Here is a 23,039-nt window from a genome sequence, read left to right as displayed (position 1 = left end):
CTTGCTGCTTTGTCGCTGTGTGGCTGCAGCTTTTCCTTCGTTTTTGTATTCTTGTCGCTGTCGCTGCTTGGGTCATTATAATTTTCCATCCCATGTGCGGGTAAGCGTGACCATTTCGACTTCATTATACCCCCCCGTATGCCTACCCCGCCGTGCAGATCCATCTCTGCCAGAACAGCCCCTCCCAGCACTTTGTTGACCCCTCGCTTAGCCAATGGACTGTCATCGTGTGTGTCCATTTCCATCTCCATTTCCGTTCCGATTGTGTCGCTCAACAACAACTCTCTCACGCTTTGCCGAAGTTGTCCAAATATTCGCGAAAATTCGCAAGAGAGAGAGAGAGAGAGAGGAAAGGCAGCGAGTGGAAGAGCCATAGAAAGAGAGAAAATGAAAGCCAGCAAAAGGGAAAGAAATATTACAGCCAGAGAAAGAACCAAAGCAATAGTCAGTTATAGAACGGAATAAAGAGAGCAAAGCGACAAAAGATTGGAAAAACAGAGAGGGAAAAATGCAGGTATTATTCCGTGAAGAAAATCCAAATTAAAATCCAGAAAATACAGAAAGAAACTGAAAAATGTGCAGAAAAAGCTTGCGATAAAGATAGTTCGAATAAAAAGGAAATACACATGTAAATATTGTGAGGAAAAGTCACTGGAAGAAGTCAGGAAAATAAAAAAGGAGCAGAAGGAAACCAGACCAAGCGTGTAAACAAGACAAGAGGAAAGAAATAGATCCGTACAGAAAGATTGGTAAAAAGACTCGATGAAAGAGAGGAGACAAAACAAGTTGGCCAACAATGGATAATAATGACGATAATGATGATGATGGTCAAGAGCATGATACATTTTTTGGCGCAACGGCAAACAACTTCCACAAATGCTGCATGGAAAACATAGAAAACAAATTAAACATCAGCTTGCCATCTCTTTTGCACCAACTCTCCAAATCTGTTTCTGTCTGGGGCTGTGGCGTTTTCTCCACTCTCCACAAGAAAAACAACTTTCTCCTGCTCGCTTGGTCTCTGCCCTTAATGGGTTAAGATAGAAATGCATCTGCATCCGCAGTCAGATGTGCAGTCAGTCCCTTTGAGTCAGTCCCCCTAGTGACTCTCCTCCGCCATGTGAATGATTCATTCAATGAACTCGAATGACTCACTTTTTGGGTCAATCCAAAAAACAGAACCATAATAATAACAATAATAATTATCAACGAAACATTTGGACACCCAAGAACCGCCACCGCCACCACACCCGCACCTACACTCTCCTACATTTCCAGTTATGTGGATCGCTTTTTTGGTTCGGTTTTCTATTCTATTGCCATGGGGCCCCCTTCCTTATCTTATCCACAGCAAGCGCCCCTCAGTGTTGTGTGCAAAAAGTGCCACAAACACAATGGCAAACAGATTTCGTTGAAATTGAAATTAAAACAACAAAATCATAAACGCAGTTTTATCTTTATCACCAAAATGGCAACTGAACAAAAAAGAAAACAAATCAAATGGAATGCCAACCAAAGACCAACGTTTTTTTTTCAGACAACTAAAAAATAACCACAAATAAACAGATCACAGGGGAATCGAATTCACAAAAATTCTTATCAGCAGATTGTCGATTTTTGCTTCTTTTTGTTTGTTTTTGTTTTCCAAAGTGGGAGCAAAAGAAAAAGAATCGTTGAAAACGAATTTTATACAAAAAAGTGAAGTTCTTTCGTTTCCAAGATCCATTTGGTCTGCTACAGCAGGACTGCTGTTAAGCTGAGCTGCTAAGCTGCAATGAAAGAGAGAATAAAGTCAGCAAAAGAGTGAGACTCGAAGAAAGAACAGAAGATTGATTGATAGAAAATGTCACTCCTTTAAAACTGCTTGAAATCTAAAATCATTCTGATGGTACATAGTGCAGAAATGCAATCGAAAAACCTACACAAATTCCATGTGGATGGTAAAACAATTAAAAAATAAACCACTTAAAACCTATTTCTTCTCTGGCTTATAATTTTGATTGGAAAAAAAGTGTGAAAAATAGTTTTTCAATTAAGTTTCCATGCACTCCCCCCCACGACACGCCTGCAAGTCCTGGAAATTGTTCTTGCTGTGTGTCTGTGTGTCCCTGGATAACTCGATTCAAATTTATTCTGATCAAAAGCGCCTCTTGACGCTGATGACGATGTGGACGTTGCTGTTGATGTCTCCCCCGATGACATTTCGGCCACTCTCCTTCAAAGCGACTTTCTTCCTTTTCTCTCTTCCGCTCTCTCCTATTCTCTCGCTTTTTGAGCTGACCAACGTTTGTGTAAAGTCACGGGGGGAGGCGAGAGTGAGAGACGACCAGAGACTCGTTCCGGTTCGTGTCTGCTCGTGTCGGACATCCTTCTACCAATCAGAGAGCAGCTTGAACACTTCGTGTGTCTTTGGCTGTGTCTTCGTCTTTGCTGGCCTGTCTTCGTTTTTGTCTACTTCGCTGACTGTCTTCAGCCGTTTGCATCGTCGTCGTTGTTGTTGCATAATGACCAAAAACGACAAGTGTTGCCCGCAACTACAGCAACATCAACAGCAAATACAAAAGAGCAAACACAAAGCGCAATACACGCGAATGTAAAAGCATTTACAGCACACAGGAGCAGTCAGGCAGGCAAACAGCAGCAGCAGCAGCAACAGCAACAACAACAAATCGAAGAGCAGAGAGCAGAAGTGTCTCTTGTGACAGCAGCTCTTCATGCTTCGGTTTTGCTTCGCGCGCACTGCCGCTCTCTTTCGGTGGCTCGGCTCGCTTCGTTTCGCTTCGGTTTGTCGCTCGCTCGCTCGCTTGGCGGGTGGGGGGCCTACCGTTTGTTTCAGTGCCAGCCCGCACGTTCAGTGCTGCCCTACCTGTCGAATCGCTTACAACGCGTGAAACGCAACGCATTGGCGGAAACCGCGCGCGCGTTAGAAGAGGAAAAACACGCAACGTCGTCGTTGCTGTAGCCACACAGCAGCCGCGCAACAGCCAGCAGCGGCGTCACATGTAAAGCCTATTTTTGTTGTCGTGTGTTTGATTCGGTGTTTTGTTTTCTGTTTTTTTTTTTTAATTTTTTGCGCAGTGCGTTTGCTTGAGACAAAACAAAAACAAAAAGCTGGCATTGCTCATACGCCCCGTCTCTGGCGCGCACACACAGGCACATAAAGTGCCTCAAAAAGTTACCAACACACACATACACACCAACACACACACACATACGCTGCCGAACCACATACGCGCGCGTTTTTTTCGCTGGTGACGTGCAATAATAAAAAATACAAAACAATTAAAAACAAACGCCGAAGAAACGCAAAAATTCGCAATAAAATCAAATAGTTTGTTGTTTTTGTTGTTGTTGTTGTTTCGGGTTTTTCGGCAGAGGAAAATGCATTGCTAAAAATGAAACCAAAAAACCACCAAATAAATAACTAATGATTAAAGTGTAAGCCAATTCACGGACACACACGCAAACACACATATAGAAGAGATACAGCTAGAAAGAGAGAGCTAGACAGAGAGAGAGAGAGGGAGAGAGAGAGAGAGCAACAAGTTTGCTTGTAGTTTTGCTTACCCCCTTGAGTGGATCACAATGATGAGGAGGTGTATCCTTGCAATGGTGATCGAAACATCTGCGGAGGCTCTGTAACAGAGAGCTGAAATCCATTAAAGGCTGCCTGAAAGAATGTGGAAATTGTGCATAAGTTTTGCACTAAAAGAACAGAAGATTTATAGCAGAATTGTATGCCTATTATAATGGGAAACCTGTTGAATCACCACAGTAAAGGGTATACACATAGTCGAGTGTGCGCCCACCCACCAAACCGAACGACAAACAGATGTATGACTGATACTTTTTTTCGGTTGACTTTAATGGCAGTTTTTTGTTTTACTTGCAGTTGACACTCCCCTCTCCACCGCCTTCTAGATTCAAGTCAAAGCAACCAAAACGTTTTTTCTATATATAAAAAAGGGTATTATAATTGATACCGAGTACTTTTTGGTTGGCGCAGCAATTCGCGCTGCTGTTTTCGCGTGAAATTTGTTCATAAAACTTTATCCAAATTCGATGGAATTTCTGTCAAAGTAGTTTTCGCTGTTTCTGGACTTTGTTTTTCATACGAAAATTGTATCAATAATAACGAATTTTTAGCATGAAGCACAAAATTCAGAAATCGTAGAACAAGAACCCAACTTCTGGGTAAAATAAAGTGTGCAAGGTTGTCCGCCCCTAGCAGAAACTTTGAGGCGAGATCTTTTAGGAAACTGAAAGCTTATCTGCGAAGACTTTATGGAATCCAATACTTGCAATTAAAACCAAAGTCTCTTAGCCCCATGGAACTGCTGGGGCTGCTCTGAGTCCTTGTTGTCACACCATTTGGTGTAACAGTTGGCCCATGCACACATCCATTTACTTATGCAGATCCTTCCCCAAACCCACCACAAGCAAATCCTTAGTTTACTTCCTACTTCGTAGTCTTTTTCCTTGTCTCTGGCTCCGGCTCTTCTGCTGTTCCTCGGCTTTTTTTTCTTTCTTTTGCTTTAAGACATCTAAGTACCGGTCGAAAAGTACGCGCCTTTACACTTCTCTACACTTTTGATATAGCATCTGCGCCGGGTGTTACCCAACAGCAGCAGGAGAAGGAGAAGGAGCAGGAGCAGGGGCAGGAGCAGGAGTAGTGGCAAGGGGCAAAGACAGACGGCGGCGGCGGTTTCAATGTCAATAAGAAGCGGCGGCTGTTGCCAGTCACTCACACAGGCACAGGCAAAGGCACAAACACTCTTTTACGGCTTGTGCACGCGCTCAGGACGTGCACAGGGCAGGGATAGGACTCGAAACGATATACGTAAGGACACGCACACGCATGCACATGCCCAACGAAGGAAGCAACAGTTCGTCCTCATCCTTCGGCTGCTTGTTTATCCTTTTTGCCCTGCCGACACTGCTGGCTGCTGGCTGCTGTCGTTTCTCTCTCTCTCTCTCTCCGTGTGTCTTGTGGCTCTCTGCTGTCTACCTGCTCTACAATTTACTTCTTCTCTGGGGACAGCGAAAGAGCGAAATGTAGGGGTAGGGTTTAGGGGATGATCTCATGACACACATTGCACATGGCTGATATCGTCATCATCGTTAAGATCATCATTATTATAAATATTATGCCCAGAAGTGCACAGACAGTGAGAGAGATCACAGTCGAAGATATTTTTCGAAACTTAATTCAAGTTTTTACTGTGCATCAAAATGGTTAAAAATATGTAAACATTTCCCATGTACATAAATCCTTGTAAACAATTGGCAAACTCGAACATCGCTTCGAAATTTGATCTGCTAAGTCACCAAATCCTTTGCTGCGTATGCACTTTGATCCCCTAGTGTCCTTTCACTTAGGGTACACGTTGTGAAGCCAATGAAGTGAGAGTATTTCCATGCCGCTTTTGGCTGATGTTTTTCCTCTTTCTTTCATTCCTTCTCTCTCGCTCATGTCAAAGTTTTCTTAGGGGTTTGTTGTCTTCTAAGCCATGCCCTACCCTTCCACATATTGCCTAAGGGTTACATACACACACACACACACACACACACACACACAGCGAGAGTGGGGAGGGGGATGGGGAGGGAACTTGTTTAGATTGCGACGCACTTTGAAATGTCCTTGAGGGGCATGGCATTTGTGTCTGTTGTGCCTCCGTTTTGGCACTGCCCCTAGGCCCACCATCTATGGGAACGGAATATTATGGTCCGAGAAAAAAAAAACAGAAGAAAAATTTGCATTTCTGCAGCACCGCATCGGGCACCGGGCACCGCACCACCAGATATTGGCAACGATTCAAGCAGTCGTTTTGTGTCAGTCGAATGGAGCGGAGTGTGTGTGTGTGTGTGGATACGAATCGATTGGCAAACTACTCATAAATAAACATGAGTCTCTCTGAGGCGATCGTTAAACGAACTGCTGCACGGGATGGGGGAGCAGCCCCCCTCTCTCGCCATCACTTTGCCACCCATTGCAGCGCCCCTTCTGCTCTCTAGTGGATCGACATGCTAGCTGTGGCAACAATATTCTGTAAATGCAATTAACTGTTGTTGCTGCGCAATTGAATGTCATACACTCAGAGACACTCGGGCACTCAGACAGCATGTATGAATGGAAAGGAAGCGGAGGGACTGAGTGACTGCGGGACAGGGGCGGAGAGTGGCACACGTCAACAAAGAGAGACAGAAAGGCAGGCAGAGAGAGTGACTGGCTCGCTTTTCTACAGATGTATCATCTTTGTTATGGGAACATTAATCATACGCTGAATGCATTCAATTCAATTCAATTTAATTATTTACACACACTCGTAGTTGCCTGTGAGTGCATTCATTCATTCACTCTGCAAATATTATTTGCGATTTGCGATTGCCTGATTTTTGGGTAATCGGAATTGGATTACATTCACAGTAGTTTGGGTTTATTTCTGAGAGTAAATCTCTGCAAAGAGCTACCAATGAATATAATAGTATGAATCGCTTGTGTACTGATTTCGATCAGGTCAATAGACTGCTCGAACTTGAGCGTAATGGAATGCATTGAGCATTGAGCCGGAATCAAGTTGTATCTTTCAATTATTGTTTAATTTGATTACATTGAGCTCGATTTGTATTTTTGATATCTTCGAAACTATTGAAACGATCTGTGCTTGGAATAAACCGAACAGATATAGAAATATTCACAGCTTCAATCATTTGGGTATCCTCAACGGCACCTGCCATGGAAATGCTTCTTTTCGTTTCCCATTTGGTTTGGTTTTCGTTTGTTGCTTCCTTTTCTCTGCTCCTTCTGCTCCTTGTGCCTTTCTGTTCTTAGGCTTCTTCCGGCTATTCTTTTTGACTTCCCCCCCCCCCCAGCGACTATTCATTTTCCGCCCACACACACACACAAAGTCTTCCCCACACTGCAAATTCTTCCGCTCGGCTCTGTCTCTCTCTCTCTCTCTCTCTCGTGCCTTTGCCTCACTTATCGTTTACTTTTGAGAGGGCGGTGGACGGCCAGCCGGCTGGTCGGCTCATTGCCCGTCGCCGTCTGCCGTGACCTTCGCATAGCAAAGCGTCGGTCGTCGGTCGTCTCTGTCGTCAAGAGCTTTGCTTATTATAAAAGTCCACGCTTTATCGCATAGTTGGTTCACATACCACCAGTCCAGTCGCTCGTTGTATGTTAATTCCCCTGTAGCCTCTCCTGCTATAGTCTCAGACCCTGTCTTCTCAGTGCGCCTGCCTAGTGGAACTTTGAATACTTGGAATACTCCCCTTTAGGGATCAGTCATCCATTCAATTGTAATCACTCAACCCACAAGGAATTCCACATTCGAAGGGGAGGGAGCGACTCTGATTCCCTCATTAAGCATCTCTGTGTCTCTCTCTCTCTCTCTGTGTCTTTCTAGGCTTTCTCTGATTCTCTCTGTTTATTTGTTCTGTCTCTCTTCAGTTCCTTGTTGTAAGTCTCTTTTTGGGACTCCTCTGTCGCTAGTTAGTCTCAGTCTCAGTCTCATTCTCTGTTTGTCAGCCTATCATTCCGCGTCATTCCCTTAGCCGCGCCGTAGTTCAGTCTCTCTGTCTCCTCGTCTTTCAGTCACTCTGTCAGTCAGTCATTCCCTCACTCACTCGCTCGCTCGTACGTCACTCAGTGGTCCCACCAGCAACACCAACAGCAGAGACGGGAGGCCAGAAACCGAGAGACCCAAAAACCGGAAGTCATTCAAAATGTGGCTGGCTTTTGGTCGAAACATGTTTCTACTTCTACTTCTACTTCATTTTATTTCATTTCATTTCATTTCATTTTGTTGTTGTCTTGTGTTCCCATTTGTATTTGTGTTTTTGTTTTGCCTTTGCTTTATTTTTTTTTATATTTGGATTCCTCATTGATGGAGAGTACATGGCGCATAACGCCACAGCAAGTGTGAATTCCATTGGTTTATTCACAAGCAAAACTTCCAAATGAGCTGATCAAATATTAAACGGGGCAGATGCAAATTGCCAGAGAGAAATTTTTGCTGTAAGGTGTTGATAGAGAGTGGCAAGTAAAATCTCCAACTTTGTTGCGAATTCCAGCAAATACTTAGCTTCTCTTTTGGTTTTTTCCAACACGAAATTGCTGTAAGAGATCTTTCGAGTAAAAATGTTCAGAAATATATAAAAATTCTCCATAGACTTTGACACAGAATAGCAGAATAGAAAAGAACAAAAGACACCACAGAAATAGATTTCTCTGTTTTTATTTGATTCCCCACAAAAGGCCTGCAAAATACAATCCACACATGGATTGTGGCTTATCGCTAATGTTTTGAAATAAAACAATTATAATCTTTGTTGTTTGTTGTGTGTGTGATGGGAGTTTTGTGAACTTATTTAGGCAGCTGCTTCAGCTCAAAGTGAACGATGGAAGCAACAGAAAGCTTCACCAACAGCTAGAGTCCTTTCGCTTAGGGGAAGCTTGTAATCTGATGGAAAGCATCAGTCAAACAAACAAAATGCAGCGAGCGTTGGGTACAATTTGATCAAATAAAGGTGGAGGAATAAAGCAATAAAAATACAAGAAAATTGATCAGCTAAGACTTCTTTCGTGGTAACTAGAAATGTCATAAAAATCTACACTGGCACTGAGTGGGGTTTATAGACAATTTACAGATCGTTGAGAGGTTTTCTTACCTCCAAATTTTGCCCCAAAATTCGAATCTGACTCTGAATGAATGGTGTGGAGCAAACAGATCTGTCTCATTATGAGTCTGCGCTGTGTGGCAGCGACATTTCCAATTGGGGTTTCATATGCAAATTTGCATATCAGATTTCATCTGTCCGTTGGCCCCCTTCCCTACCCTGCCATTCACACGATGTGTTTGTGTGTGCCTCTGGGTGAAGTTGGGTGTCGCTGGGTGTATGTATCTGGCTGTGGCATTATGCATAAATGCTAATTGAAATGTGTTAATTTGATTGGCAGAGGTCTCCGGCAGACCGACAGGCTTTAAGACGCGATTTCTGAGCAAAAGCGCGCGTTTTCTGGACGTCTTTAGTATTTTTTTTCTTTTCGAGTTTCGAAAAGTTAATCGTAAAAACTAGAGGCAGCACAGCTAATGAATAAATATCAAGTCGTAAAACAAACTAAAAACAAGAACAGCAACAAAAAAGAATATAGCAAAACGAGATAATAAAATAACAGACACACACACAGACACAGACACAGACAGTCACTGGCAGACACACGTACACCCAAAGTGGCGATAAAAAACGCGCCCCGCACGCATACATTTACCTGATGATTGCCAAAAACTAGCGCAAATAGAAAACCAACTTTAACTAAAAACCAAACAAAAACAAAAAAACTAAAATAAAACCAATACAAAAATTTAAAAACAAAAATTCCAAAAGTAAATATTAGCAACAAAACATCAAAAAATACACTGAAAAGAGAAGCTGGAAAAAACGCGCTAAAAACGCGGCCTGGCGAAGAGAAGAAAGAGAAGACAAGGGGCTGAGAGGAGATTCGTGTGGTAGAGAGCTAGAGAAAGAGAGTGAGAGAGTGTGAGAGTGAGAGTGAGAGAGAGAGAGAGAGAGAGAGAGAAGTGTGAGTATTTTGTTCATCTCCAATTATCATCTTCGTCTTCTCTGAATCTCTCAATGTCTTTCAACTACTCCTATTCGTTGTTTCTGTTTTCAATTCGTGTGTGTGTTACTCGTTGTTGTTGTTGTTGTAATATTATCTGAATGTATTCACAAATATTCACAAATCATTCACTTGACTGAACTCATAAATGCACTCGTAAGCTTTTCCATGCTCATCGGCATTCATTCGCATTCATTATATTTGTAAATGTACCATGAATCAATCTCCTATTCTAACCAAAAAAAACGAGTGTTTATTCACTAATCTTGTACTCACTCATTATGTGACTAAATCTCTGTCTACCGCTCAAACTTTCATTCGCTTGACATTCATTCATTTCGTATATAAAACTCCTCTCATTTGGCGATCTTTTTGTAGCTAATTATGTACAAAAATATGTAATCGTAAGAGCATTCAGAAGAGCTCCTACAGTATTCTTGAATGTATTCATGCAAATGCAAATCATATATATACATGATTATCTACATATATTATTCATAGAATGGGTGTATTCACATTCTTATTCAAGTCTTCTAGCTGTTGGTTCACAAGTGCATTTGTGAGTGTCTACATTTGACATTTCGTTGGGTCAAAGGAGCGCATTTGTGAGTGTATTCAAATCAATTACTTGGATAATATCAAAACCACATATTCATGAGTATATTCATGCTGCATAAACGAGTATATTCATTCACGAGATGTCACCCTGTGTCTGCCCCTGCTGGGGTATTTCATGCCGAAACTCGAGACGAAGCCAGGAAGTGCGCAATGTGTGTTCCAGCTCCAGCCCGCCCCATTCACAGATCCGCTTGTGTACTCTAGAGTGAATAATGGATAAGGACACGCCCACTTGCTTCTGAAAGGGGCAGACATGAGGGGGAGGGCGTAGCTGCCAGCCGGCTGTTGTTGTTCCACTTTGCTGCTTCGTTCCTTCCTTTCCTTTCGTCAAAGATCGTTCTGCGAATCCCAAAAAAAGAAGAAACCAAATTGTGTTGCACATGTCGATGCGGAACAGCTGACTCCTGGTGTGGTGCCCCACCCCCCCTGCCAGTGTTCCTGTGTTCCCCCGCTCCAGCTCCACCACCAGTCCCAGTCCCAGCCGGCACATCTCACACTGGGGATCTTTTGTGGCTTTTGTGGCAGGTGCCAAAACAAAACCGCAAAATATTATTTTCTTCGTTTCTCTGGTGGTTAGTAAGTCTTCTGCCCTTACCTGTTGTTGCCGCTGCTCTTTTTTGTTACCTGTTGTTGGCCATGGCTCTGGCTCTGGCTCTTAGCTCTTGCCCTGTCCGTCAGAGCGTTGCGGGCAAGAGCGAGCGAGCGGACGGGCAATTTAATTGAATTTTATTTCAGTTTTCTTGTGCGGCATTAGGGGTAACGCCCCAGCCCCAGCCCCAGCCACAGCTCCTGGCCCATGACAGCCTGCTGTTTCCTTATCTTTTGCCAGCCATTTCAATATCATTTGTGCGGCTGGGCTGCCTGCCAGCCACTTGCCACTTGCCACTCTTCATTTTTGGCTTTTTGTTGTTGTTGCTCAGCTGTTAATTCCAAAAGTAAATTATGTAAATTATAATATTTGACTTTTACTCTTGACTGCACGACAGTCTGTCCGCCAGGCGACAGGAAAATTCACAAAAAATATGCACAGAGAAGCAGAGAAAGAGAGAGTCCGAGAGAGAGACAGAAATGTGAAAATACAAAATGTGATCCAAAATTATAGATTGAACGCATATTTTCGGGAGTTCTGTTTTGAAAGGAGTCCAATATTTACGATTCGAAAAGTTAAAAAAAAAAGTCTGGTCTGGTGTCTTTCGCTGATGGGAAATTTGTATCTGAGGCAATTGAAGGGACTGAGCCATTGCTTAAACATACATTTATTCAGATGGTTTCGAAAACGCTACTTTGGTTTTTATAATAATTTTACCCTCGGCAAGCGTTTAGTTAGCGGCTTATTATGCCTCTTTTTTTTGGGCTTCTTTCTGTTTCATTTTATTTATCTGCTTCATGGAACGTTCTGGTCAAATTCCTGTTCCCAGGCAGCGTTGCCTCTTACTTTTTTACAGCTGCTGTGTACGGGGCAGACACTGGTTAGAGGCAGTATTTTGAATTGAAATCTCTTGGAATGAAATTGTTGTAAATTAATTGTTGAGTTACTTGCTGGATGCTGCCACGCGAATGCGAATGCTTTATTTGTGTCCTCTGTGTGGCCGCTCTCTGCTGCCGTTCCACCTTTCACCTGTATTTATGTTCAGACATTTTATAACTCTTTGTTCGATGGATTCATAAATTCCTTGGCTTCTCTCTCGCTTGGAGAAAGGTGAAAGTTACTTCGTTTTTTGTTTTTGTCTGTGTTTATCTGGGGCTATGCAGGATGCAGAGTGTTTTTGTTATTAATGATTGCATTTCCCCAACCCCCTCTTTCCAGCCGCCCATTCGTTGCAGCAGTAGCAGGTGCTGTGGTGGGCGTTTTGTTTTGTGGGCGTGGCACATGTTGCGTGCACTTAATGATGCGTAATTATTCACTTAGTTGGTTATGCCACAAAAATGATGATGACGCTGACGTTGTGCGCCTGAGACTGAGACTGAGACTAGACCCGGTCCCCAGTGCCCAGTCCCCAGTCCCAGTCCCCAGTCCCCAGTCCCAGTCCCAGTCCCTTAATTGCAAGCGTTTCCCCGCTAATTGCACGAACCACGATCCCAAAACATGGCAGTGGAGCGGCAGCGGGAGAGGGAGAGAGCGAGAGAGGTGTCTTACATGTGCGCCTTGCGATGCCGCCCCAAAGTGTTTTGCTTTTATCACATTTTTATGTAATTCTCACGTGATTCATAAGCGGGCGATTAGCGTTAACTAAGTGGTAAGAGCCAAGAAGGTAATAATGCTCAGCAAAAGACATGGTTAGAGCGAGCAAAAGAGCGAATTAGATGCAGAGTGAAGGAAGGAGAGGAAGCAGGAAATGAAAATGCAGAAAGAGACCCGAAAAGAGATGGAGCTTACACAATGCAGCCATCGAGTATCGATGATCAGAAACGAACTGCAACTCATGCATCAAGCAAGCGACCGAGGGGCGCTGCTGCATTACGCATAGACATTTTATTTTAATTTTCTTTTGGGACTGCTTCACTCAAGCGTTACTGTCTTTTTGCATTTGCCTTTTGTGGTGCGAAAAAATTCAGAACGGCAGACTCTCTCTCTCTCTCTCTCTCTCTTTATCTAGGTGTGCGTGTGTGTAGGTCAAGTGCACCCATTGACAAATTGTTGCCGGCTGCAATCGTGTTCTCGTGTTGTGTGTTTACTTTACACAATTTCGTATTGCGTTTGACAGCCGATTGACATATAATTCAAACATATCCACACAAAGATACATAGCTGCTGCACGTGTCCCTGGCACTCTCCAGACACGCACACTGACAACCGTTAGTCGTCTCTCTCCCTGCATAGTCTGAAGTGCATTTATGAAAGGTGTGCCCGAGCATACCAACTCTTTGGGCTTTATGTCGCTCTATTTATTTTGAAGATTTGCAAGAAATGTCTTTTTTAAATATAAAATATAAAATAGAAATAATATAAAAGCTGTCGTGGGAGCGCCCTCTAGAAATGTCTCACCTGGCGTGAACACACTTTGTTTTGGAGATTCTGCCTGCTCCAATGATTGCTCTCTCTCTCTTCCAGAACAGATTGCTTGCTTGTGCCCTTTCTTCTACAGTTTCTCTGAAGAAGATTTCTCTGCCCATTGCTCTGCCATTCCGTTCCATCCCCATTTTACGCTCCCTTTTCGTTACGTTTCCCGTTCGATACCTTCCACACAGAAGACGAACAATTTGTCCGCATATCATAATCATTATCCAAATCATCATCGTTTTCCACTGCCCTCCACTCGCCCCCATGCTTGTGTGACGTCACTGCCAGAAAGTGCTACGTGCCGATGCCCCTGTCGCAGTCGATGTCGCTGTCGACGTCGAAGTCAGCGTTGGCTGCTCAGTCACCATTGGCGTCAAATTTCACACGCTGCAACTCCATTGGTGTTGTTGTTGTTGTTTTTGTGGGGCTCCGTTTGTTGTCGTTTGGCTTTTCGGATTCTCGATTCTTCCGAACGTACACAAGCACGAAACACAGACACGACGCACTCGCTTCGAGAGCGGGCGCCGACATGCAGACAATTAGGGAGTGAGAGAGAGAGAGAGAGTGACTAGGAGAAATGGGAGAAGTTTATGGTTTGAATGGGTGCCTTAGCAGGAGATGGAGTGCAAGGTATTTCAATTGGAAGGTGAGACATGTCTCGCTCTCTATCAATCACGCTCCCGCTGTGTCGAATATTGAATTTAGTCATAAAAGGCATACGAATACAAATCAAGGCTGCTTCAATGTCGTGCCGTACCTTTACTTTCATTTGCTGTTGGCTGTAGAAGAGCTTGCTGTAGGTGGCGGGGGGAGGGTACCATGGGTGATAGTCTGAAAAGGACAGGCAGACAGGCAGGCAGGCAGCATGTGTGTGCACATGACTTTTAACAGCTGTTCGTTGTGGTTGCTGCTGAAACCCACAAGCACCCAATCGCCCACCCTCTTCATTGTGGGTGTGTGTGGCAGTGTGGCGACAGTGTCGCCCTCTGGCGTCGATTTGTGCTACTAGCTGCCACCTCTGATATGTCAATTTTCCAACACCCCCAACCCAACGTGTGCGACCTCCCGATGACACGACACTTCTCTTTTGCTTTCACCTGCTGCGCTTCCCCCCTCCACCACACACACCCACACACACATGACACTTGATATGATTTCAAAACAACGGCCAAAAATAGAAAAAGAAAATAACGGATAATAAAACAAAATACAAATTAATTTAAATAATGACTCGGAAAGTCATAAAAGTGAAGTGCTCTGTGAGAAAATAAGGAAACTCAATATTAAAAAAAAAAACTAAACAAAATTCTGGACATCAAAATATCGCTGGAAAAACGGAACATTTTCCAAATCGCGCCGAAAAATGCAACGAAAATCGCAATAAAAAAACGTTCAATAACGGGAGTAACCGAAGAAGGAGTCGGCTCCGTCTGTGCTAAAGTGCTATAGTGTGTGTGTGTGTGTGTGTGTGTGTGTGTGTGTGTGCTAAATGGATTTCTTGTATCTTCCAGCTATAAGAATGCAGAAACTTTTGTAAAAACCTTTTGAAAAATCTACAAAAATGTACAACAAATCAACCAAAAATGACACAGGAAAAAGCAGGAAAGCAAATGGAAAATAGAAATGGAATGAAAGGAATGGAATGGAAATACCAAAACGTTGAACAAGAAGAAGAGGAACATTAAATAAAAACAACAAATTAAAAGAAAGAAAAGAAGAAAACAAAACTGTTGCCTTAACAATGAAACTTCCTTGTTGACATATATGCATACATATACAAGATACAAATACATATATACATATATACTATATACAAAGTACATATACATACATACAGTATACCCTATATACAAGAATATTATTATTATTATATACAAGAACCTATATACAAGAAGCAAGAAACGCAAATAATTATACAAACGACAAGACACGACAAGCATCACGAAGGAATCAAATAAAAATAAAAGCAATAGAAGGAATAGAATTTAAGGAAAGAAAGCAAAGCAAAGCAAAGCAAAGCAAAAAACCATAACATAACGTAGCAAATATATATACAAAAAAATATATTTTGTATACAAAAACGGAAGTAAAAACTCAATTAAAAAAAGCCAAAAAGAAGAAACAACAGAAAAGGCTGAGGAAAACGCTGGCAAAGGTCGGTCCAAAAATGCGCCTAAAAGAGACAACAAAAAAGTCAGCAACATCGGCAACTGCAACAACAACAGCAGCAGCAGGAGCAGCTCCTCTGCCACTCTCTGGAGATTTCGTCAAAACGCTACAAATTTCAACGCCGCCGCAGCAGCAACAACAACAGTACTTGCAACATTCACAGAGGCCGCATTATCTGCAGCTGCAACTGCAACAACAGCAACTGCAACTGCAACAGCAACAATATCAATATCAGCGCTGCTCCAGCGTGGGCAGCACCAGCAGCAGCGGCACCTGTGAAACGGAACGCTCCTACCCATTGTCAGGCTCCTCCTGCTCCTCGCTGTCGCCGGCAGCACTCACTGTCAGTGCCATGATGCAGGGTCCGGCCGAAGGAGCTGCAGCAGGAACTGCTGGAAGTGGACATGGACAGGGCATAGCACCACCAGCAGCAGCAGCAGCAGCAGCAGAAGATGCAACAGCGGCCGCCGTTTTGGCCGCCAACATTGCCGAATCGTTCACATTTCTGCAACAGCATGCGGCGCATCATTTTCGCGACATTTTGTATGCGGCCCACATGCTGGGAAGAGGTAAAAAACGCACAGGGCCGGGGAGGTGCACCCAAGGGGCAGTGCAGGGAGGACAACTGGGTTGGGGAGTGGGGTTTGGCGGCGGGGGGATTGTTGCACGACCAGCTGCTTGGCTGACTGGAGCCGCTTAACTGGTTTTCTTTGGTTTTGGTTTTGGTTTGGGGTTTTTTTCTTTTTGGTTTGTTTATTTTTTTGGCCTGGCCAACTTTCACTTTATGCATTGTTGCCACATTTCTCAATTGCAATTGCACCTCTGCTTGGACTTGCACCACACACTGCCACAGATGATGATTCTCTTCTAACCGAATTCCTTTCCGTTCCTTTCAGGTTACTATCAGCCGGCTGGACCGCTGATCTCGCCCCATGTGATTGCAGGCGGACCTCCGCCACCACCGACCCAGCAGCAGCAGCAGCAGCAGCAGCAGCATTTGCTCAAGAAGCTGCAGGAAGAAGAGTCGAGCTCCGGCTCACCCACGCAGCTGCAGCAAGTGCAGTTGCTGCAGCAGCAACAGCAGCAGGCAGCGGAGGCTGCTGAGCAAGCAGCGGCAGCGGCAGCGGCATCCCAGTCGCAGCATCAGCCGCCACATCAGCCACAGGCGCAGCATCTGCTGCAGCAGCATCATCAGCAACAGCATCAGCAGCAACAGCAGCAGCAACAGCAACCGCCGCAACCTCAGCCGTATCCGGCCAGTGCCGTGGCAGCCGCTGCCGCAGCGGCTGCTGGCCATCCGGGCGTGCCCTATTCCCGCTCAATGCACGCGGCCCAGATGCACTACACGACGGCCTATCCGCCAAATTACTATTCGCCGTATCCGGGCGAGGTCATGTGCTATTCGCCGCCCGCCTATCAGCCCTACTTCACCAGCAAGGTCTACCAGACGGGTCCGCCGCCGCCGGGACACCATCCCGCTGTGCATCAGCCACCGCCACCGCCGCCAGGCGCCTATCGACGCTATCCATACTACCAGCACGCAGGGCCACCGCATCCGCCCACACACCCAGAGCTGTACGAGCAGCAGCAGCAGCAGCAGCCACCGCCGCCGCCGCCACAAGCAGCAGCCGCTGCCCCAGGGGCCAGTCCGCAGCAGCAGCAGCCACAGCCGCAGCAGGGCACATCAGTGGGTGGAGTGGGAGTGGGTCCTGCAGGCAGTCAACTGGTGCCCGCACATCACCATCACCATCAGCAGCAGCTCCAGCAGCAGCAGCAGCAGCAGCAGCAGCAGCAACATCAGCAGCAGCAGCAACAGCTGCAACAGCCGCAGCCACATCAGCCGCCGCATCTGGAACATTATCCGGGTCCACCGAGCTACTACGCCGGCTACAGTCCGGGCGGAGCTGGAAGTGCCGCCGGACAGTGCTATACACGCGGCCTACAGGGACCGTATATGGGTAAGGAAAAGTATGGTTCATAGGCAGTGTCCCAAGTCCCAGGAGTGCCCGTCCCTTTGCCAGAATCCTTTCTAATGTTTTCTCTTTCGTTTTTGCAGACTATCCGCCGCAGTGTCCGTGCCCAATGCAACAATCGTGTCCAAAAAACGTCCATACTGGGCCTCATATTGGTAGCAACATCAGCAGCAACAACATCAGCCAACAGAACAACAGCAACAGCAACAGCAGCAGCAGCAGCAGCCACAAGACAGCCAGCAGCAGCAGCAGTGCCATGAGCAGCAGCAGCAGCCAGAGCACCGCTGCCACAACAGCAGCAGCGACAGCAACATCGTTGAATACCAGTAGAGGCCCAGTGAAAAATGCCAGCAAAAATAACACGAACAACAGCAGCAGCGGCAGCAGCAGCAGCGGCAGCAGCAGGAGCAAGAGCAACACTGAGACATTGACAACAAATACGCGAGCAACAGCAGCAACAAACACGGAGGAGTTGCGTGCCACAGCAGCAACCAATACAGAAGAGTTGCGGGCAAAGGCAGCGGGCACACGTGCCACAGAGACGCAAACGGGAAGAGACGTGGACGTGGACGTAGACGTGGACGTGGCCGTTGCCACAGCAGCGACGACCAACAATATGGGAACGCAGTGCCAAATGCTGGCAGTGAAGACGGAGCTGAAGAGCGATCCGCAGGTGACGCAGAAGATGCAGTATGAGGCGCATGTGATGCCACCGCCCACGCCGCCCGAGAGCTACTGTGCCAGCGACGACAAGCTGCTGGAGGATCAGGATCAGGAGGCGGAAATGGAGCTGGTCCTGGGCATGGGCATGGGCATGGGCCTTGGTATGGGCATGGGCATGGGCATGGGCATGGGTCTGGGCCTGACCCTAGAGAAGGGTCACACTCACAATGAGCAGCACATTGAGGCGTATGATCTGACCTCTAGCACACCACCACCAGCGCCAACAGGAACAGGAGTAGCAGCTGGAGCAGGCGCCGCAGCACCTCCAAAAGGAGCAGCAGCAGGCGTTGGTGTTGGTGTTGGTGTGCCGCGCAAGGCGAGGATCGGCAAGAGCATGGCCAGAGAGATGGTTTTCGCAGCACAGCAGCAGCAGCAGGAACAGCTGAAGCAGCAGCAGGAGGAGAAAAAGAAACAGCAGCTGGAATTGGAATTGGATTTAGAGCAGGAGAAGCATGCGGGAGCACAGCCAGAGTTGCCTTTTGTACTTAAAGCTGAAATCAAAGCAGAGACTAAAATCAAAATCGAGCAGGAGCAGGAGCAGGATGAGGGACGTCTGGCGAGCAGCAGCAGCAGCAGCAGCAGCGGCGGCGGCGGCGGCAGCAGCAGTAAACCATCACATATCAGCCAACTGCCAGATCTGAAGCCAACAATCAAAACGGAGCCAGAAGCGGAACCCAAACCCAAACCCGAACCCGAACCCGAACCCGTAGCCGAAGCGCAACTGGCAGAGGCTGCAGCAGAGACACCGGCACCCAGCAAGCAGCGCATCAATCTGCTTGCCTCATCGACATCCTCCGCCGCAGGTGCAGCTGCCTCGGGCAAGCCCCCCAAGACGCACCACAGCTACAAGAGCCTGATCAAGCAGGCCGAACCGCGCAATTACTTGTGTCCGGGCAGGACGTTTGTGCGCCGCCTCGGCCGAGCACCGGCCAAGTATGCCAAGCGGCGGCAATTGCTGCTCGCACAGCGCCAGCAGCAAAGGATCCGTGCCCAGAGGCGCGAGCAGCTGAAGCAGCAGCGCCAAGAGCGTCAGCAACAGCAACGCGAGGAAGAGGCAGCTGCCACAGCACAGACAGCAGACGATGCAACAGACACAGCTGACGCAGCAGCAGCTTGCTCCTCTGGCCAGGAGGAAAGTCTGACCAAAAATGTGACCAGCGGCTGTTCGCCCAAGCGGGCACGGCCACGGAAGCAGGAGATTGCCGCCCTCCATCTGCTGGAAGGTCTGGACACGTCGCACAGTCGTGGATATTTCAGTGATCCCGAACTGAACAGCTGTCGCAGTCAGGTGCAGGGGAAAGTGGGTGCTGGTGGCGGTGGCGGTGGCAGTGCCAGTATCTATGCCGCACCCTCACCGCTGCTGGCCACACATCCTGTACCACAGGCTCCGGCCGAGAAGCGTTCCAAGTCGGAGACCAAAAAGCCGCTGCCATCATCCACGGAACAGCCACCGGCAAAGAAATTGAAGAAACAGGGCAACAGCAAGGCCAAAGCGAAGGGCAAAAAGGTGACAACAGCAGCAGCAGCAGCAGCAGGAGCTGAAGAAGCTGCAACTGCAGGTGGAGCTGGAGCTGGAGCTGGAGCAGTCGAGGAAAGCGCAACCGTAGCGGCATCCTCTACAGCAGCAGCAGCAACGTCTACAGCGGCAGAGACAAATAACAACGAGTACCAGACGGCGGATTTGCAAGCACAAAAGCTGCAACAGCAGCAGCAACATTCCGAGGAGCAACACAATTTCCTGGTGCCGACAGCAGCCACCGCCGTTACGCCCGCGTCTACATCTGGAAGTACAGCCACAGCCACAGCCACAACACGCCAGAGTCAACACACGACGCACACGAAGCGTGCGCGATCCCGATGCAAATTTGGGAATCGTAAGCGCCAAAAACATCGACCGGGCGGAGTTAGCTACGAGCTGGATGAGACACAGCCGCCGGCAACGAAGGCGAATGTGGTGCCCAAGTGGAACAATGGCTGGATGTGGGCGGGCAAGGCCTTCCAGGGCGCCGTATTTCTAAACGTAAGTTCCTATGCCAAGTCCAGTATAACAAATAATTGTATTTGTTCCCCTGTGTAAAGAGCGATGATCCGTTGGTTTTGCGCACCTGCTATCCGGCAATGCGACATGTGGAGGGTGACATAATACGCACACGGGACTGTGTCCTGCTCAAGGCCAACGAGGACAATGAGCTGCCGTATGTGGCCAAGGTGGCGCATCTCTGGCAGAATCCTGAAGATGGTAAGCAGCTGCGGCGATGCATACACGATGGCTGCGTTCCACTGGGCTAAGAGAAACGAAACTCACCCTTAACTGATAAGCCACACTGGAAAAGAGAGAGAGAGAGAGAGAGAGAGAGAGAGAGAGAGATGCAGTGGAACAGGGCCCATCATTTGATTTATTCCCCTTAGAATCTCATCTGAATCGTAATCCTTTTGTTTATTGTTTAGGTGAAATGATGATGTCCCTGCTGTGGTACTATCGGCCAGAGCATACGGACCAGGGGCGGCAGCGCAACGATTGCCCAGACGAGGTGTATGCCTCACGGCATCGCGATCACAATTCGGTGGCCTGCATTGAGGACAAGTGTTATGTGCTTACCTTCAGCGAGTATTGCAGGTGGGTGTCATTGGCCCTCAGTGTTCCCTGTGCAACAATTGAACCTGTCTCTTGCTTCCATTTAGATATCGTCGCCGCCTGCGTGCCGCCGAGGAGGATGTGGAGGATGTCAGCATTGTGCCGCGTCGGCCGTGCAGCAATGCGACGGCCAGCGCAGCCACCACCAGCACCAGCACCAGCACCAGCACCAGCACCACAACCACCGCCATTGTCAATTGTTATCCAGTGCGAACAGTGCCGGAGCACACGAATCCGGAGCTTGTCATGTTCTGTCGCCGTGCATACGAGTTTCGGACACGCCGCCTGCTGAAGCTGCCACAAAAGAGTGCGCTTGCCGCATGCAGCCACAGCTAGCGCAAGGCTGGCACTAGCTAATCGATCCTTAGCATACACTTAAGCCTCGTTCTAAGCACACACGAGAAGGATACCAATTGTTTTTGTTGGTATACAAAACATTAGCATAAATTTGGATAAATGGAAGGAGGCGGAGCGGCGAGTGGATTGCCCCTGACAGAGGCCCATTACGGAGGAAAGATTTGAGAGAGTTGAAAATTGTTTTGATCAGTCTACAGTTTACAGTATTGTTAAAGATATTTTTTTGGGTCTCCATTGTTGAAAGATATCTGCCATCTGTAGGGGGAGACATCTGTATCTGTATCTGTATCTGTATCTGTATCTGTATCTCAAGGCAGCAATTAATGTACCGCCCAAGCGACTGTATTCGTTGTTCCTATCCCAACTGTGCGCGGATCGCGGCTTATGGCAATTGCTGTCTGATGTTTGCCCCCAATCAAACGTATATATATACACTATGCATGCCTCTGTCGGGGCAGGACGTGCACACACACACACACACACACACACGACACACACATACATGACCAAAATGTAGGCTAAAGCTTACAACTGATGTGAGAAGGCAAAACGAGTTATAGAATGAGGTAGAGCAAAGAAACTGTAGACCGTGTCTCTGTAGAGAGCGTTTTAGAAAACAAAAACAATGAGTTACATTTGATTAAAGAAACTATTTATTTTGACACACACACGGAACATATAAAGGCACACACACGCGCACAGATACTTTTGTTATTAAGTTGTATAAATGTATTTATTTATTGCCTTTTTTTCGTATCGTCTTAAGCCAGATATCGTTCTATCTGTTGATAGTATTTAATTCAATTCAAGGCAGTGCCGCTCGCTTATGGGAATGTGTTTTGCTAGAGTATAAGATGCTAGCTCCGGACCATCTAAAGATGAATCTGTATTTCTTTCTTATTTTTGGTTGTTGAACAAATTTGTGTGCTCACAAAATATTTGAAATCCATAGGAGCCATGTACAGCCAATGCTCAGGCAACAAAACAAAACAAAACAAACAAACATTTTGCGCACAGACACCTAAACTAAGTAATCGATAGATCTATGTATGTACTTTCGACATGAGATTCCCGACTCTGGAAAAAAGTGGAAGATATCCATTTTTTTTTTGTTTTTTGTGTACCAACCTATAGTTTTTTTTTTCGTTGTTGTTAGGTTTTGTAAGCGAATGAAAAACACACCCACACAAAAACAAAAACACTAGATTTGGATTAATGTATTTTGGCGAGAGAAATTTGATTTCAATGAAAAATGATTTGGAAGAGTCCTTAAAAGGAAATATACAGAAACAACAACAAGTCACATTATTATTATTATTATTATTATTATATAATTATTATAAAAGTACACTAAATATTTGTCTGTAAGCGCTAAAGGAACTAATTCATTTTTTTTGTCTTTGATAAAATATTTAGTATAATTAAATTAAATTAAATTGTAGTTTGTAAAGCGTAGCGTTTTTAGTTGTTAAGTTGATATTTAAAATATGATTTGTTTTATACCAAATACACACACACACACAAATTTGTAAGAAATTTATTTATGCACACACACACACACACACACACACACACACAACATCGTATATCTATGCACACGTGTATAATCTTATGGATATACTTAAAAAAATATTAAAAATTAAACGTATTATTTTTTTTAAAGCAATTTTTGTTCTCTTGATTTTTGTATCATTTGTAGGCGCTAGTAGGCGTGGCAGCAAGTAGAGAGAGAGAGAGCGAGAGCGAGAGAGAACGCTTGAGCACAGCGCTAGAAGGAGGCAGCATGTAGACAGACCTACCAGCTACAGTATAGGGAGCATACATATGATACGATAAACCCAAATACGCACACAAGCGAACAAACAGACAGACAGACAGACACAGCACAAAACGATCGATCCAACAGATACCGAACGTATACGTATATATATATATATAAAT

At 45.9% G+C, this 23,039-nt stretch overlaps 1 protein-coding gene and 1 long non-coding RNA gene across 5 annotated transcripts in view; both read left to right on the top strand.

Moving 5' to 3' along the window:
- LOC117580694 overlaps positions 1-14,797 on the top strand; it is a 25,223-nt gene extending 10,426 nt beyond the window's left edge. The window contains exon 2 of the long non-coding RNA XR_004573598.1: positions 14,753-14,797. This is a non-coding gene — a long non-coding RNA (uncharacterized LOC117580694). The remainder of the gene's footprint in view (positions 1-14,752) is intronic.
- LOC117580671 (mediator of RNA polymerase II transcription subunit 15) overlaps positions 1-21,176 on the top strand; it is a 42,505-nt gene extending 21,329 nt beyond the window's left edge. For 2 of the 4 annotated variants that reach the window (XM_034267283.1, XM_034267282.1), the window contains exons 4-9: positions 16,307-17,368; positions 17,467-18,672; positions 18,718-20,126; positions 20,186-20,345; positions 20,555-20,723; positions 20,789-21,176. In XM_034267283.1, the coding sequence (XP_034123174.1) occupies positions 16,307-17,368; positions 17,467-18,672; positions 18,718-20,126; positions 20,186-20,345; positions 20,555-20,723; positions 20,789-21,077 (4,295 nt within the window). In that variant the 3' untranslated portion in view covers positions 21,078-21,176. Of the gene's footprint in view, positions 1-15,348; positions 15,980-16,306; positions 17,369-17,466; positions 18,673-18,717; positions 20,127-20,185; positions 20,346-20,554; positions 20,724-20,788 lie in introns of those variants that run through there. The other 2 variants (XM_034267284.1, XM_034267285.1) reach the window with 2 other exon arrangements.
- Positions 21,177-23,039: the final 1,863 nt, after the last annotated feature.

This window comes from Drosophila guanche, unplaced genomic scaffold (genome assembly GCF_900245975.1).
Source record: "Drosophila guanche unplaced genomic scaffold, DGUA_6, whole genome shotgun sequence".
Classification (NCBI taxonomy): Eukaryota; Metazoa; Arthropoda; class Insecta; order Diptera; family Drosophilidae; genus Drosophila; species Drosophila guanche.
The sequence above is the reverse complement of the archived record's forward strand: the minus strand, read 5'-3'. Positions and strand labels throughout refer to the sequence as shown.